At 42.9% G+C, this 17,920-nt stretch overlaps 1 protein-coding gene across 1 annotated transcript in view; it reads right to left on the reverse strand.

Moving 5' to 3' along the window:
• Positions 1 to 4,218: 4,218 nt before the first annotated feature.
• Positions 4,219 to 17,920, reverse strand: part of LOC115404623 (actin-binding LIM protein 3-like) — a 35,924-nt gene continuing 22,222 nt past the window's right edge. Inside the window, 15 exon segments of the mRNA XM_030114029.1 lie at positions 4,219 to 4,432; positions 4,778 to 4,873; positions 5,793 to 5,919; positions 6,031 to 6,060; positions 7,396 to 7,557; positions 9,515 to 9,586; positions 9,697 to 9,719; positions 9,722 to 9,754; positions 9,849 to 9,935; positions 10,578 to 10,678; positions 13,105 to 13,149; positions 13,502 to 13,612; positions 13,614 to 13,626; positions 16,309 to 16,383; positions 16,386 to 16,423. Of these exon segments, the coding sequence (XP_029969889.1) occupies positions 4,356 to 4,432; positions 4,778 to 4,873; positions 5,793 to 5,919; positions 6,031 to 6,060; positions 7,396 to 7,557; positions 9,515 to 9,586; positions 9,697 to 9,719; positions 9,722 to 9,754; positions 9,849 to 9,935; positions 10,578 to 10,678; positions 13,105 to 13,149; positions 13,502 to 13,612; positions 13,614 to 13,626; positions 16,309 to 16,383; positions 16,386 to 16,423 (1,090 nt within the window). The 3' untranslated portion in view covers positions 4,219 to 4,355.

Below are 17,920 nucleotides of genomic sequence, written 5' to 3' on the forward strand. Positions count from 1 at the left end.
AAGATAAAGAAAAGCGAAGGTGCCAACGACAGATAACCCCTCAACACGCTCACCTCAGTTTTAAAAAGCAATGACCTTGATTTTTTTTTTTTTTTCTTTCAGAGTGACTCATAATACTCTCTGGCTTCCAATCAGTACTGAATGCAGCAGCTCTGCCTCGCTGGCTTTATCACAAGCTGCAGTCTGAGTGATTTTTCTTATCATATTGAAGCGGACTGTTCGACATTTCAGCTATCTGATCCCTTTCGAGCCCAGGCTCCAATCCTCAGGTGGGTCAGCTGTCCTTGCTCGGGTGTCGTGACTAAAACCTGAAGGTAACTGTGCAGAATTACTGCTTTTGTTATGAATATTCCTTTTTTTTTTTTTTAGAAAGTTAAATATTTTAAATGGCAATCTTTTTTTTATTTTTTGTATTGTAAAAGTACTTCATAATCTTTATTAATAAGTATTATTAATAAACCATGTTTTCTGAAACAGGTTTATCTAACATTTCTTAAGAAAGCAACATCTTGTCTTTTTTATTTTATCATTCTCAGAAGTGTATCAACCAACAAGCCGTTGTTTTGGTTCTGAGAGCAAAAGAATAAAAAGACATACAGAGAAGACAGTCATAAAGTAGAAATTGTGAAAAAAAAAAAGTTAAAGCTGTCAAATCAACAGTGAAAAGGCATTAAAGTGCAAAAAAAAACAAAACACAAAAAAACAAACAAAACATTGCAGCAGATTAATTCAATTATTCCAATCTGGATGTATGCAACACACGTTATTCAAATAATAATTAACAGAAAAACACCACAACGATCACAATTATTTTCACTGGAAAATATAGAATTTTGGCCAAAGAAATGAGAAAATATCTCGAGAAAAGGATCTAATCATAGGGAAATGTATGTATATGTATAAAAGTAGAATATCTCAAGGCAACAGACTTGAAATTCACTTAAATCTACTGCATGGAATATTCAGCAGCACTGTAACACCACTTTTATCAAATAAAGAAACAAGTGCAAGAAATATGAGAAAACAGATTAAACTGAATTTAAAACTAAGTCAGCTCATCTTTACGGGAGCAAAGTAAGTGCTGTCTGAGGATTTGATCAACTCTGACAACAACCGGGTCACACATGGCGGCAAACACTGACCCGATCGGTTCATTCCAACAAAAGAGCTGCTGAATCCTCAGAAGTTCGTGCTGATTCTGACAGAAAAATGTGTCCAAATACACATTATATCAGAGTTTGTTGCCGACGGGGACCAAAGTGTTATGGCTCATAGGTGTAGATTTCATGTCAAGACTAATTGCTGCTTCAGGACTTATGAAGAGACCCACATTGTTAAATACAAGATAGACATAAAGGCACAGAGTACATTAATGCTACAAATTCAGAGGGGGAGATCGATGCTCCAGCCAGCAGCAGGAAAATAACCTGCAGTAAAGTGAGTCCAGTTACTGCTCAGCCTGAGACACACCTCATCTCATCTCATGAGTGGCGAGGCGGCATTATCGATGCCACTCAGCACTGAAGCACGGTCAGAGGAAGTCGATGGGGGTGACATGCAGTGTAATGTCGCATAGATCGCCCTCCACTCTTTAGCCATTAGCCATGCCGGCACCGATCCGCGATCCATTGAATTCCTTTATACATGAAGCATGACAGTCAATAGAAGACGTGCTCATCTTTGGGACGTTCACTTTCAACCCGGCTAAACAGCGAACGCACAAACTCACAGAGCGGAAACACATTTAAACGAGTTTGAATGTGCATCACTGACGAGGGACGACAATGCGAGGAGACAAACAGACACAAACACAGATGTGAGCGAAACAGTGAGAGTAGGGAAATACTTACAGTGGTAAGGTCACCGTAAAGTGGAGCAGGAGGTGGAGGGAAGTGAATAAAGTGATTGGATGCAGTAAAAAAGAGGTGGAAAGAAGGGAAACATTACTGGAGAGTCCCAGAGGGAGATATGAGAATGTGACTGCTTTGCTACCAATACGGCTCGGTGAGAAACGGGGGGTTTTGACACAAGGTTTTCCTCCATATAGGTAGCAACTTCATAACCAATTAGTACATAACCAGCCACTGGTGCTCAAAGCTGACTTCCCATCATTAATTGCTTTGGATTCTGTGCTAAAATGAGAGAGGGGAAGATAATCAATAGCTTTTATGGTAGATAAAGTACAAGAAGGCTCAGTGATTGAGTTGAATTATAGCAACACGTCTTTAACACTCTGTAGTAACTGAGCTTTGTAACCACATGTGTAAAAATACTGTCTTCTGAAAGAACCCATGGCCAGCGATGTACTAATTTAACTGCTGACGAACACCGAAAGGGCGAAAGTGTCCATAAACACATCACCACACTGTTCACTGACGTTTCCACACATACAGTACAGAGGGGCATGCAGGGCACAAACAAAGATAAAGCTGTCCTCTTGTGTCTTGTGACTCTCAGCTGGAAAGCCTTCGGAAGAGCACTGTGACGCGTTTAAGCTCAAGCGCACTATCCAGGCGCCTGAAGTGCTTTTCAGTCGAATGACTCGTGGCAAGGAAAAGAAAAAAGACGCAAAAAAGTATAACGTGTTAACCGTGTCACCATGTTATTTAACAACATAAATATACACAGATGAAAGTAACACTTTCTTCCTCGCACATCCATCTCTTCTCAACTCCAGTTGTGGTAACATTTCCTTAAAGGAGCACTACGTCATTTCTAAGCCCTGCCTTTGTTGCACATCAGGCGGTGGTGCTGAGACACTTTAGCATCAGTCTTTTCTTCTCCTAGCTCTTCAAGGTTTAGTTCACTGGATCTTTTGCTTGGGTTGTTAGTTACTGTAGTGTAGATGTGGGCCAGTGGGATGTTTACCGCACAGCTCACCCCAAAATATGTAAAAACCACCAGCTTGGTCACTGTTGACTTTTAAGTAACCCAATGCACCATCTGGTGGTGAAAACTCAAAGTGCCGGACTAAATGGGCTGGGGCGAGTTGAGAAAACCTCCCATTTTGGTTTTCAGACGACAGTATATCAAAAAAACTGTCTTTTAGATGAGTGTTTTGTCTGATTCTGGTTATTATTCAAAGTTATAGTGATTCACATGAACTAAACCATTAACCATTTGTATCTGGGCTGTGCTGGATTATTTTGATTTTGTCAGGAGTCGTGTTTATTTTTGCGTTCATGTTTCATATGGCACTCCCAAGTAATTGTCCTCATTTTACTGGTTAGTCTGACTCCCTTCTTATATCCTTCATTGTGCTCAGCCTCACCCTTGGGTTTGATCAGTTTGTGCTAGTCCTCTTTCTCAGTGTGTTATATGTGTCTTCTCAGTCTTGAGAGTGGCCTGTTTGTCTCTCACGCTATTTACTCCAGCCTTTACTTAGTAATTACCTTGTTCCACTTTGTCTTGATCTCATTTTAACCTTCACTTGTTACTGATTCCATCATGGATTATCTGTTCTCGCTCCGTTGGGCTGACTCCCAGTGTGCTGAACCCTGCTTTCCTTTTTTCTAGACAAAATGTGTAATTCTACTTCGAGTTTTTATTAGTGGTGCGTTTGGGTCCCGTTTCTCAAAATGTCAGGTTTTATGGCTGCAGAATGGTCAATAAATGTGCAACGACTGCGTCGTTCTAGGCCTTTTCCAAAATAAATTGAACTTTCAATAACTGGCAGTTCTTCAATGTAACAGCTACTGAGAAGCTCATGCTAGAAATGTGTCGTGTGCTGATGAATCACGGGCAAACATAAAGCCATGTTAAATCCTGTCAGTGGCTACAGGATCGGGGCAAGAAAGGGTTAAATTATGTAGTGGCCACTCAATGAGGCTGAGAAATGAAATAAAGGTGCACAGCTACAATATAAATTCCTGTTATGATACAGGGTTCCACTGTGCTTTGTTCCACCGTCCTGTTCTATTTTGGTGAATTGTGAGTCCTCAGAGTCCCATGCACTCAACACTTGTCATGCCTGAGCAACCTTCACTTTATTCATGGCCTGTTTCAGTCCTATTTGCCAACAGGAACCTGTCGGGAGCTGCATGTCGAAGCAGGCATATGCTAATGCTCGTGGCATGCACACTGAAACGCAGCTTTAATCCAGTCAGCTACTCGCGCTAATGCAGTGAACGGGATGCACCCCCTTCCCACGCGGCAAAATCTTTTCCCGTCTATATTTTTAAGAGGTTCTTTAATTTTTTTTTTTTTTGGCTTGTGAAGGCTTCAAAACCAGCTAGAACATCAATAACAATCAATGCTAAATTATGAGAGGTTGCGGAACGTCAATAGGTCGGTCGAAACATCTAAATCAAGTACCAAACACGGCGTGACTACACTGTGACAGGAGGACAGGCAGGCTAAGGCGAGGCTAACTGCACTGTACCCGTTCTCCTATAGATGGGAGGCTTCCTGTAGATGTTGGGGTCCCCTGTGGCTGAGGAGAGAAAGAGGAGATGAAGAAGTGAAACATGGAGAAGTGAAGGAAGAGAGGACACGAATGGAGGGGGTGACGGGATGCGGGGAAGAATAGGAGGAGGGATGCTCATAAGGGAAAGTAAAATAGGTGAAAATGCAGTGTGGGGTGGACCGAAAATGCCAGAGCACTTGGGTGTTGTATATAAAATACAACTTTGTCACATTTTCACACACACTTTGATTCCCACGAGCTTAATTGACCTTTATGAAAGCTTTAAGTGGATAATGGTGGGTGAAATCTTCTCTCAGAAGGAAAGAAAAGCTGCATATGTGAAGAGTGCGATGAGGAGATGAGGAGTCCTACCTGGTACATGAAAATGTTTAGGGGGCTGGTTTGTGGTGGGTGTGCTTGACCGCCCTTCTTGGCCGTAATATGGAGAGCTCCTGCCACTTTCAGAGCCTGCAGCCAGCCACAGCCAATCACAGCAAAGGAAAACATAAGCGTGACCCAGACCTCAACACATGCAGATGAAGCAGCTCATTGTAAAAGAAACCTCAACGTGGCATCGAGTAACTTTTCCACATGTGCAATGACAAACAGGACAGACCTGTCAACACCGCAGCAGGCTTTTAAGACAGTAATTACAATGTCACTGCACATGTGTAAGAGTTATGTGAAATGACAGCCGAAGGAGGAGCTGCAGTAAGTGGGACGGCCAAACAAATGTTTTGGCTGACATTGTACTCCAGCAAACATTGTGTACTGCAGCAAACAATTCCTGCGATCCAGTTTCTTGTTTAATTTGTTACTGGTTGTATGCTGGGATTGTTTGTTCCATTCATAAAAAAGATTGATAAGCTGTTTTTAGATATGCTACCACAAAAATCTGGATAAAGGTGCCACAATGACCGTAAAACTCTTTATCAAGCAAGTTACCAAAAGTCCATCAGGCACTGTGGTGCAGGCTGATGCTGATGCTGCCTGCAGTCATGAGTCTTTCATGTTTCTGTGCTGAAAAACCAAGTTAACTCAGGATTAATGTAAAGATATAAGAATAAATAAGTGAACAGCTTCTCTTCAATGAAGAGAACAATAGAACCCTTTGAGTTCCACGATGCAGGAAATATGGAAACAATTCCGTAATTGAGGCACGATAGTGGTATCTACTCTTTCACAGGAAGCTACAGCAACTAATGGCAATGGTAACAGTCGGCTTGGTCTGTAATTCGTATTAATTTCCCAAATGTCATCAATTCTGGACATTATTTCCAAAAGTATTTTTGTTGGAGGAATGTATTACTTCACCACGCTTTTGCTTTCAGTCTTTGTTAAACAGTGGATTCGTGAGCAGCCAGGTGAGATGAATCACGTCACTCACCGGGGTAGACGTAGTGCTGCGGAGAGCGAGGCATGATGGGTGACATGCCTTGGCGACTGAACGTCGGCGAGTCAATGTAACCTGGGCTGGAGCACCGTCTCTGCTTCGTATCCAGGCTGTCATAGTCCTGCAAAGACAAAGACAAAAATAAAAAGATCTGCGTGAAAGAAGAAGAGGAAGCAGCAAGACAGACGAATATGTAGAAGAGCGACTTGACCTGTCAGGTAAAAATCCTTACCTGAGAATATGGAGAGAGTGTCCCAAGCGACTGTAGGATCAGTGGAGACAGAAAAGTCAACATTTAGACTACAGGAGTAACAATGGCTTATATATCAGGTCTTATAGTGTGTATATCGAAATGTGTCATGCACCATCTTGTGGTCCAAAGTGGTATTACAAGGCTTGTTCAGGAGTCTGTCTAATTAAGACATACCTGCAGCTATATATTGTGCAGGTGTCAAACTATATATTGATCATTAAGCCCTAAAGTCTCAGTAAGTGGAATTTCGAGGCCCATATGGAAAGACAAGAAAAGACAAGACGGGTTCTCTTAAATGTCTTAGAAAAGTTCATCATTATCACTGTCAAGTCCATCGAAGTTCCCCAAATGACTGCTTCATATGCTGGTGTCTTATCAGTTTACTATGTGAAAACATATAAGTCTTGTTATCTCTTGGTTCTTCTTCCTGATGTGTTTATATTGAGCTTTGAACAGAAGCCGGCTGGCTATTTCTCTGTTTTCAGCCTTTAGGCAAAACTAATCTAATCTTCTGTTGGCTCCGTCTTCGTGCTGAAACCACCGATATGCAAGTGGTACAATTCTTCACATCTGAATCTTGGCATGACAGTCACATTTTTAAAATGCTTGAGAACTCCTGTAAGTAAGGCATATCTGGAATGAGACATTTACCAGACATCCATGTGGACTGGCAGTAAACAGTTCAGGATAATCAATTTCACAGTTTAAAAGATCTCGACAGACATGAACAGTTGATTAGGCAGCATCCTTCCAATGACAGGCGTAAAATAATCGCAAAAATACTCAGCAATATGTACTTGAGTAAAATTTTAGAAATCCATTTGTTATTCAAATTGTTCTTTTTTGGTCATTTTTGAAACAATAAAAAAAGCTTCAAAGTACAATAGAGATGCACAATATCTTCCCAATTTCTTATTGTGGTGTCGAAAAGCACATATATGCATTGCAGAAACCTGATTGAACCATGATAAATTATGCTCGACTGCACTGTGCAATTATGCTTTGCAAAGTCCAGATTACAATTTTATTTAGAAATGGACAAAAAGTACAAAATATTTCAATTAATTCACAAAAAATATGCAATAAACAGCATAGAGACTCAATGCCCAGAGACATAAACATCATCAGCATACAGTAAGTGTTTATGATGATGTTACCAGAATGCCAAACAACATTATTCAGGTTTTACATTCTGCAACTAATATTGTGCATCCCCATTAAACACATGACAAAAACGTCACGACAGACGTTAAATGAACATAGCTGCCTCGTGTTCCTGTTGATAAAACAAGACTTGTGATGAGAAGAGTGCTCCGTTTGGCCTGGAGTGTGTGGCAGCAGTACCTCCCCATAGCTGTAAGTGTCTAGCCTGTCATCAGACGTGTATCTGAGGTACGGCTGGTATGAGGAGCATATGAGGTCTGGCTGTTGGACCTCATATATGGCCTTGACCTTTGGCAGGGCAGCTAGGTCCTTATAATCTAGGATCTCATTCTCCACTCTGGCCTGGAGAGAGGACACACATACACGCACCAAAGACAGATACAACAGCAGCAAGACGTCAACCACACACACACACACACACACACACATACACACACACACCACGCACAGGTGACAGAAGTTGGATGGAAAGTTGACCAGCGACTGAGAGCAGATCATGCAGCAGTGAGATGACTGGCGAGCTGATGAGGCGAACACAGGTGCAGATGCACACATGCACGCTAAGTTGCTGACCTTCAGGAGTTCAGCGCATGTGGGTTGGCGAGCAGGGTAAGGAAAGACAGCGAGGGAGGGAAGGAGAAGGGAGAGCAGGAGTGGAGACGGCATGGACGATAAGCGTGCTTACACTGCATTTCTCCCCATCCATCACCTTAAATAGAAAGGTCATTGATTATGAGAGGGGAGCGGGGCAGGGCAGGGCTGAGCAGTGACTGGTGGCTCCTGTGTGCATGCAGACAACCCCTGACATGCTAATGCAGCTGTCATACAGCAACACTCAGCACACTGTGGAGCAGCAAGGCTTCCTATGACATGGAACTGGTCCAACTCCGCAGTATACAGTCTTTACGAATGTGGGACCCCCTCTCTCTCTCTGTTTCTCTCTCTCTCTCTCCTTATGCAACCACAGGTCACGCCATTAGGAACACTTGTATAATCTGGTGTAATCCTATAGCTAGAGATTCTACCATTAAAACTACATCTGAACAAAGGTAATAATGTTGACTTTAGCTTAAGAACATTGGAAAAGTTTTCAATTCTTGGGAGGTTCATTTATGAGGTTGTGATTCATAGTGGCGTGGCATTTCATCGAGTTGCATTACTGATTATTTGGACATTAATTTTCCATACAGAAGAACATATAGTTCAGTTTAAGCTTTTCTAAGAGCGTCAAGACTAAGACTTTGTGAAGGAAATATTGAAAGTAAATGTGTCCCAAAAATTTTAATGGATAAATACAGAGAAAATGGGGGCAGGACACTCACTAGAGGTAGAGTGTATCACTTGACTCAGTGTATCAAAGCTAGCAATACCAATCAAATGTAGATACACTAAGTTTGAAATGCTGAGCCCAATGAAAAAAATGCATCATGGGTTGCAGTTGGACTCTAGTGCAAAGTCTGGACACATTTCATACAAGAGTATTAACTGTAAAGAGAGCGAGCAAGAGAGAAAGAGAGATGTTGACTTTCTTCTTTCTTACTTACAAGTAAACATCAATTCCTCCATCAAGCAGCACTTACTCTGAAAAACAGGTATTCTTAAACACTAATGTAGGTTTGCCAGTTGCAAGATGTAGCATATGAAGGATTTCTTGCTCAATGAAAAAAGAAAATAAATTTAAATTCCACTAATTTCCTGTTTGAGTCATTGTGGAGAATATTTCCTTTACTTATTTGAGCTCTCATGCCACAAAAAGGTCCGATTTGTGACATCCTTAAATTAAACTGAATCTCTCGTTGAGGTGAGTATTCAAACTCGAATTCTTAGATTCAAACTGTGAGGCTGTCAAGCAAACACACGCTGGAACATTTTCTCCACCATAACTCACAGATACTGAGATTCTCAGGCTGGGAATTGAATCCTAATTGTCAATATCATGTGTAATTTGTTTCATTTGTCAGCATTCCCTGGTTGAAAGAGGAGCAGATGTTTCATTTATACACTTATTAGAACAAAACAAGCCAACCACATTCTTGGGATGTATTGCATTTTTCACAATATATCTTCATAGCAGTGATCAACGGATGAAAACCAAATGCATATCCGTGCTGCAGCAGCGGGGACAGCAAAGCTTCACACACACAGCGGTGAACAGGCCAAGGGAGTGAGCAGCTGCTGCTATTTCAGCTATGTCAGTAATACTTGTGTTCTGGTCTTGCAAATGTGCTCTTAGGGGGAAGCTCGGGTGCAGGAGCATCCAAAAGTGTCCAAAAAGCCGAAACTTCCATTTGTTACTCACACAAATAACTCTACTGGGAGAGCCGATGGAGGAGCCAGGTGGAGAGATGGAGGCCTCTGACAGGCGTCTGTGCTGTGATGGACAGTCAGACACAGGAAAGCAAACAGACGCAAGACGCACAGTGAGAAAACGGCATTTAAAAAAATTCAATTAAAATATTTCCGTGCCGAACTCCAGCTCACCCTGAGTCGCCGCTCCGCCCTCGCGCCTGCTTGCATAATGGGTGCCACACCTCACAACCTGATGAGCACAAAGAAAGAGGAAAGACAGCATAGTTGCGGCTGCTCCTGCGTGCCGTGCATTCATCCACAGCCTCAACACGGCAGAGCTTCACCTGTCAGGTACATCTCCTCCCCCTCTTTGAACATCATGTTGCAGCGAGCGCACCGAGCACAGGTCGGGTGGTAGTGCTTCCCCCCGCCTGAAAACCACAATGAACATGAAAGGGTGTCATAACTCACAAATTAAGGGCTAATCAACAAACAGAACACCGACTGCGGACAGGTCTTCAGACAGTGTATCACTTTACAACCAATGGCCTCATAAGGTATTGAGACATTATGGGATATCCTATGGCTGTAGGTCAGTACCATGGTGTGTGTGTGTGTGTGTGGTGTGTGTGTGTGTGTGTGTGTGTGTGTGTGTGTGTGTGGTGTGTGTGTGTGTGTGAGCATGGTCATGCTCACATCATGGTCATGAAGGACACACAGTCTGAGCATCCCGAGGGAACACATCCAAACACACGGCACAGATGAAATGAACACAGAAAATGATGCAGTTCGTCGTCCTGATGGGTTTTTTTTTACATGAGTTTCTGCGGAGCTGATGGCTGAAAGGTGCGGCGCTGTCCCGTCACCTCTGCCTTCCCTGACACGCCATTAGAGAATTTCTATTTATAGGAGCACCTCTGACGAGGAGACCTGAACTGTGTCAGCCGAACACACCCACTGTGCATGTTCCACTGTATGCATTGGGGTATTCTCTAATTTTATGCTCTTTAAAGACACATGCTTTTTTTTTATTATTTTTTTTTATGTGATCTGAGGAAATCAGTAGCTCCGACGACTGAGCTCTCTGGGAGAGCTGCCGATGCGCTGCATGACTCCTACTTGTAGCCGAGCTGCATCTTTAACCAATACCAATACTCCCCAGCTGCTCAGGTTACTGTGAAACGAAAGCCAGGACAGGATGCAGCGTTTCCGGCTCCTGCCCTCCGAGCAGCAGAGCGCTTACCGTCTGTGCTCGTCTGGTGTCAGTTCAGCAACCGTTGTTACCATTTCCATTCAGGCCCTTCTCTCTCAGGCGGCATTAACAGGCTGCTAAATTTATTGCTGAACGGAGACGTGGAGGGAAACTTGAGAAAGGAAGGTTTTATGATCCTCTGTCTTCCACTTCCCCGCTTTATTTCTCCCTTCCTCCATTTCCTCTAAAGCTACTCATTAAACTAACAACCTCTGGCTCTGGAAAGTTGGATGGAAGAGCAGCTCTGAGGAGGAAACCTAATTATTAACACAAACTCTGGAACAGAAACATTAGCGTAGGTGCTGGAATTAAACTACTTTTGAAACATTTGTGTTTTAAATGACTTATTGGCCTCTGTGCGAGGGCCAAGACGAAGCTGCAAAGTGTTCTTGACCTTAAAGAGCCGTACCCTCTGACTCAGGACTAAATCTTCCGGAGCTTTAAATCAGGAGAGTGACAGCAGTGGTTCTGTCCAGACCCAAGCCTTTTGCTTTTTTCTATTTAAATGTCACCACTTGGACACATCGCACAGATCACAATATCAATCTCCTTTATGCAGTCAGCACCCAGCTCTGTTTCTTTTTTGACTCGACTCTCGTACACATATCAAGAACATTCAGATCGGGCATTCGAACAGCTTTTTCTCATTCAATCCAGATCGAGCCGAGGTCAGGTTTTCATCCTGGACTGACCTCATTGCTGCATTGGCATTAATTCTAAAATCAACACACTTTGTTTTTTTTTCTTATCATTTTCCAAACATGTCAGCCAGCAATCTGCAAACAGTCATTCATCAATCCTGATCAGATATTTAACACATAATTCTGCTGGTGTGAACCAAACTCCAGTCAACACAAAATAATACACTGCAAAAACTGCAACAAATGTAAATCTTACCAAGGTCAGTAGTCTTGTTTTCAGTCACAATGTCTCATCCCGCTTGATTTAAGATAAATTTATGATAGAGAGACTTATTCTTGATTGAAATTGTTAACAGATGATTTCAATAGTTTTAAGAGTCATTTTCTTTAATTTAGAGTTTATATGTTGTATTTGGGGTACCCTTTTTTGCATTGTAATAATAATAATAATGATAATAAAACTAATAAGGCCACTGGCAGATTACTCGCTCAGTGTTGGAAAGTTCAAAACATCTCACCAGCCTCAGTTTTGAACAGGACTCAGTCAATCAATCGACTGGACATACATATTCCAAAATATTTGATCCTGTAAGACTGATTGTGGGGCTATGTTCGCTACCCTCTTTCAAATCATACGTGAAAACACATTTTTTAATTGTGCTTTGTAAAAATGACTGATATTTGATCATAATGGACTGTTCCATTTCCACAGTGCTCTCGGTTCATTATTATTATCATCACTTACGTGCAGTTTGTCAAACACAGCATTATGTTGTCAAAACAGAGGAAATGCATGCTCGCGTGAACACACGTGTTAAGAGAGTGAGCGCGACAGACACGGACAGAAGAGAAGGAGACGAACGCCGACATGTCCTCATGCCTATAAATAGCTCAGAGAGGCTGACAGTCAGGAACAAAGCACTTTACACCAGCCATCCTGACAGGCAAAGGAGCACAGTGACAACAAGGCCCGCGCGTGTGTGTGTTTGTGTGTGTGTGTGTGTGTGAGTGAGTGTGTGAGTGTGTGTGAAAGAGAGAGAGAGAGACTATCTCTTCCTATGTCGGTCCATGAGTCCCAACAGATGAGAAACACCCTCTAGAGAGTATTCCAAAACATTTAATTAGCATCTGCACTTTATTACTGGCTGCTCAGCAGTGTGGTGCTGAACACTCTCGCTCACACTGACAGCATCCCCGATTCCATTCTGGGCTTTGGGGCCACTTCTATAAAGAGGCTGCACACTTGAGTCGTGGGTGTGTGAGTGGTCTTTCTGTGTGGAGTTTGCATGTTCTCTCTGTGAGCTTGTGAGGTTTGAGGGTGACTGACTTTTTCCTTAATGTTAAAATTCAAGCTGCTGCTGGCACAGGCAGGCCAGTGCTTCGCTCAAGTTCAAAAAGAACCAGTGAAAAAGTGGACATGATCCATATGCAGATCAGATCTCCAAACTACAGATGAATAACTTTTGCTTTATTGAACTCAATTTGTTATCACCCCATGATCTTAAGTCGCGTCCTCCCTAAAGCACTGAGGGGTTTAAGCAGGACGGAGGGTAAAATGCTGCTCGGTTCAGATAACACGCTCGGTCACCCCAGACAAGTCAAACATTAGATTTCTACAGAGCTGGCAGCGTCCAGCGTTGAACGTGGTTCCATTCTCACCTCCAGAACTCGTCCGCTGATGTATCTGCTGCAGGTCTCACATTTCACCCGTACTGGGCGTGGTAATCTGCCTCGCAGTACGGCACTCCATCTCTGAAACATAGTAAACAAATGTCTTCCAGTGGAAAAATAAAGGGAGATAAAGTAGCCTCACATCATTGCAAGCATCATTTTGTGTGTTTACTTTCTTGTCTGTTTATGTGCTTTACATAGATACACAAAAGGACTGCATTTAAAAGAAAAAAGTATTTTGTGCACAAAGCTGTTCAGAAATAAGTATGTACTTGAGAGCATGGTCCTCATATTATTCACTGACGATGCACACAGTCCAGCCATCTCCTCACTATGGGTGTATTATTTGTACACTACTGACTTTGCTGCATTTAAAATGACCAATAATACATTTGGCCCAAACTGGCCCACGGGTGCCTCGCTGCACACTCACTTGCTGATGTACTCTCCAGTGAGGACCATGTTGCAGGTCCGACACCTGAAGCAGCTGACGTGCCACTGTTTCTCCAGCGCCAGGAGAGACTGACCCTGTTTGATCGGCTCCACACCCGGCGCAGTCTGGAGGAGGAGACGGCGTGAAGACAGAAAGCAGGACGAGCAAATGCGAGGAGCAGAAAAAAGGGAAAAAAGTATAAGTGAATGGAGCTTCAGGTGAGGTATTTTTTTTTTTTTTTTTTTTGCATCTTCAAACACTACTGAGTGCTGTTCTTTAGTACTAATGCTGAACTAATGTGACGTTCTGTAAATCTGCATGGTTGATTGAATTCAGGCAGGAAGTAAAACTCACTAAATACGCCCAAGGCTAAAACGGCCGCATGCAATCTTCCCTGCTATGTTGAGTATCTGCTTCTTCACCCACACACACTCAAACTGAATACAAGCATATTTTACATTACAGTTACAGACACACGGTAAATGATGCGTGGCTGCCGTGTGTCCAAAAGCAGAAAAAAGGTCAGCGTTGTATTTGTTTCTATTTGGAGGACATTTGGCTTAGCTTAACCTTTTCTGACCCGGCCCGCCACCCTGAGCGGAGAGCGAAGGTCACCAGGGACCACTCCACCACGACTTGTCAGCGAAGACTAAACGTGTTCCACCGTGAAAAACTGCAGCGTATTGAGCCGGCCGGGCCGCTGCAGTCCAGATAAATCTCAACTGTCATTTGGTGGCAATAGTGCTGAGTGTGGAGGGGCTGAGACTGTTGATCATCTTTTCACTGAGTCATTATTCAGATTCAGTTCCAGCCGCTGCATGAGGTGGGTTGTCTGGAACATGAGTCAGAGTTACTGGCAAAAATGTAAGTATGCACTGGTATAACCACAAAACTAAACTGAGACATGCAAACTGGACCTATATTAGGGTGAGGTTTGCAACACAACCCTTGTTGAATGACAGATGATCAATATGTATAAATAATTTATAAATTAAAGTCATTTTTGAGTTTTATGATAGAGCTAAATTAACCAAATGTGACTTTTTTCAATTAATTTCAACGCAGTTATTCTGTAATGACACAGTGATAAACAAAACCATCCGGAAATCACATGAATGCACCGTCTTGTAGAGAAGTCCCGGCTTCACTGAGGGTTTATGCTCAACTTCAACAGAAGTTTTCACAAACATTTCGGTCATGTTGCATCACTTTGGCAGAAGCACTGGACTGCAGACCAAAGGGTATATACAGTAAGTTCAGGATGAACTCTGAGGAATGGCTCTCCCTGGAAAAAGGCTCTCAGAGTTGTTGAACTTTTTGTATTTTGTCGTCACAGCAAGTGTTTGATCACGTGATGAAGTCAAGTGATGATGTTGTGAATCAGACGCTGAAAAAGCCACAATGTTTCTGAGCGAATGCCACAGAAAAATATGAGAAATACGTACATCCACACAATTCAGATAATCCTTTTCAATACATTTTCTCACATTTTCGCTCCTTGCGCCTGAGCACACTCAGTTTAGATTTATGATTTATTTTAACATTACAATATATCTAGACTCAATTTCTTATGAGTCGGTGAAGGTGAGATAAAGACAATGCAGTTCTTTTCACACTGAAGCCAATCTGCAAGGGGTCAGAAGTAATGGAACAAAAGTAATCCTCAATAAAATGATCAAAAAAGAAATTTTTTGGAAGAAAATTGAAAGTTCTAACTGAAGTGTAAAACGTTTGATGTAACGTTTTCATGCAAAGAACTCGTCCAGGTTTGGGAGGTTGGCTTCACATATAAAAAAACCACATCTGAACTCTGTGGAGCTAAATGAGAGCTCTTCCAGGTCTGAGCTGAACACATCCCACTTTAGTGATTGGACGGCAGTCTGCACATCGCTGATTTATTAGAGTAAATTAGCAATTAGCTAAAGCGAGGTTATTTACTCAGCTGAAAATAGCAGTTTCATTTAAGCAGACATTCATGAAAAATCCTTAAAAAGTGCAAAATGTACAGTCAGCATCAGTTTCTGATTGAGAGAGTTGTGTCATAAAATTATTGCTGATAAAATTTATTGTTCAAATCCATGAGTAAGCACTATACAAACACTCTCAACCCTGTGCTGTCTACATTTATTTCAATCAGAGCCCCGCTTTCACAGACTAAACATACGTTTACATCTATAAATATCGGCTCACATGATGCAGCGCTTTACGTTGAGTGTCAGCACTCTGTGTCCCGTCTGATCTCAAACACAGTGTCCTGATAAGACACAGTGATGAAGGACGTGTACCTGGGGAGCCGCCTGGATTTTACTGTCCTGAATGGAGCAATCTGGACCGGACACTTATTCAGAGCCGCTCTGCCATCTGTTACTGCCGCACAGCCAGTGAGCATCCGCCTGCAGTCTGCATGCCACGCTCCACAAACGATTCACAGTCGCTCACTCGCTCACTTTGGTGAATTTATTATTTCAAAAAGTGGGACTATGTCCTCCTCTTATGCTCGTATATCTATTTATCACTGCATTTTATTTGCTTTGGCAGAAAAAAAAGACATTGCAGTGAATGTAAACCCTCTTTGTTCCCCTGCACGCTGCTGGATATGACAGCAATGAATGAATGATGTGTCTGTTCCTGTTGCATAACTCTCAGCTGGCATATCACCACAACAGGTTGAACCACGGATCTGACAGACTCTTGATTAGCTAAATGAGCTAATTGGGCTTCATGGACACGTTGCATTAGACTCAGCACACCGCAGAACTGGCTGGCCCTAAGCGGAGCAGACAGCGCGAGGCGGACGCTGGACTTACGGCTCGGCCCGTGGATCTTGATCGGTTCATTCGACTTGACAAGTGTGTGGGAGCACTGCTGGCACACGCAGTCCTTCCGCTGAACGTCACCCTGTCTCCAATTGGAAAGGGTTTACTGGGAGGAGAAGGGGAAAAAAAAAGAGAGAGGATCAGAAAAACCGGAGCACAATTGGAGATAAAACTGCAGCGGTGATTTGGTGTGTTAACATCCGAGCGGACTGCACACGCGGGCAGAACAAATGGCTGCTGGCAGGAACACGATCGGGGTGATAGACAGACTAATACTTCTGCTGACACAAGCTGAATGCGGGCTGACGTCCTCTCCCAGCCCCGAAAACACATTTGCAAACAGTTGTGATGACGGGTTAATAAGATGCTGATTGTTGCCGAGCACCTGGCTGCTCTGTGATTAAAGAGGCGATAATGTGACGCTGCCACGGGCCTCTGAAAGGATAACTGGCACTCTCAGTGAGAGCACAAAGTTATTAGGGGGAATCTGTGTGGGGTGCATACTGATCTTTACTGCCTGGGTCTCTCAGTCTCGCCGTGTGGCTGAAGCCGGCGGCGCCAGCGCCACCAGGTCACCGTTTCACACACGAGAGCTGACGATAGCAAGACACATGCCCACAAAATCAGATTCACAACATCGCAACGCGGTTTTGACTCCTTTTCCGCTCCCTTTCGAGGAGACAGATTGATTCCTTTATGACTGGAGAGGATGCAGGAATGAATGGGGAGCTAAAAGGCTTAGGGAAGGCTGTTTAAAAGACATAGACAGCAGTAATCCTTTTACTCCCCGCCGAGGCCGCGAGCCGGAGCCGGGACCCAGAGGGAGGCTTGAGTCTCCGGCAGAGCTCAGAGTCAGCACACACCAGCGCGGCACATCCATGTGCTCGCTCACCGAGGTGGAGATGAATCGACTCTCCTGCTATATTTGCAGCTGTGGAGGTTGTGAGCTGTCGTGAGTTCAGTTCCAGGGAGCGAGGAAGGTTTTACTACTGCGACTGAGTGGCGGAGTGGAAGAACAGGCTACGTGCTACTACTGTTACTACGGACAGCACACGTCTAAACCAAGCACTCCATATTTAGACAGGCATTACCTATTACGATTTTCCACTCAAATTTAGGTTACTTTTGAAGTTATCTCTCTCTCTTTTTAACTTATTGCTATAGTTGTGTACACCAGCCTTTGTCTATTGATAGTATTTGCAACTGGAGCCAGTGTGTTACAGACATACACATACAAGCTAAATGTGACATGAGGAGTTTAGAAATTCTGAGGTAAATTTTTAATTCATCACAAAAATGAATGACAATGTTTATCAAATTTTTCATCCTAACAGGTATCTATTCTTATCCTTTGTCCACTGTCTGTGGCATGAAAGCAACAGCAGGTAGTTGTCACGAGTTCATAGCCAGACAATAAAATCAAAAAGATGAGTTTGACTAAATAGACTAAATCAGTGAAAATCAGAGCGATAACAAATTTGGAACAGGTCGTCACCCACGGTATATTCAAAGTTTTCTATCAGAAGCAGAAAATAAAAAAATAAATAAACAGAGGAGACATTCAGTAGAGAAATGATTCAGCTAAGTTCCAGATAAAGGCCAT

This window comes from Salarias fasciatus, chromosome 2 (genome assembly GCF_902148845.1).
Source record: "Salarias fasciatus chromosome 2, fSalaFa1.1, whole genome shotgun sequence".
Lineage (NCBI taxonomy): Eukaryota > Metazoa > Chordata > Actinopteri > Blenniiformes > Blenniidae > Salarias > Salarias fasciatus.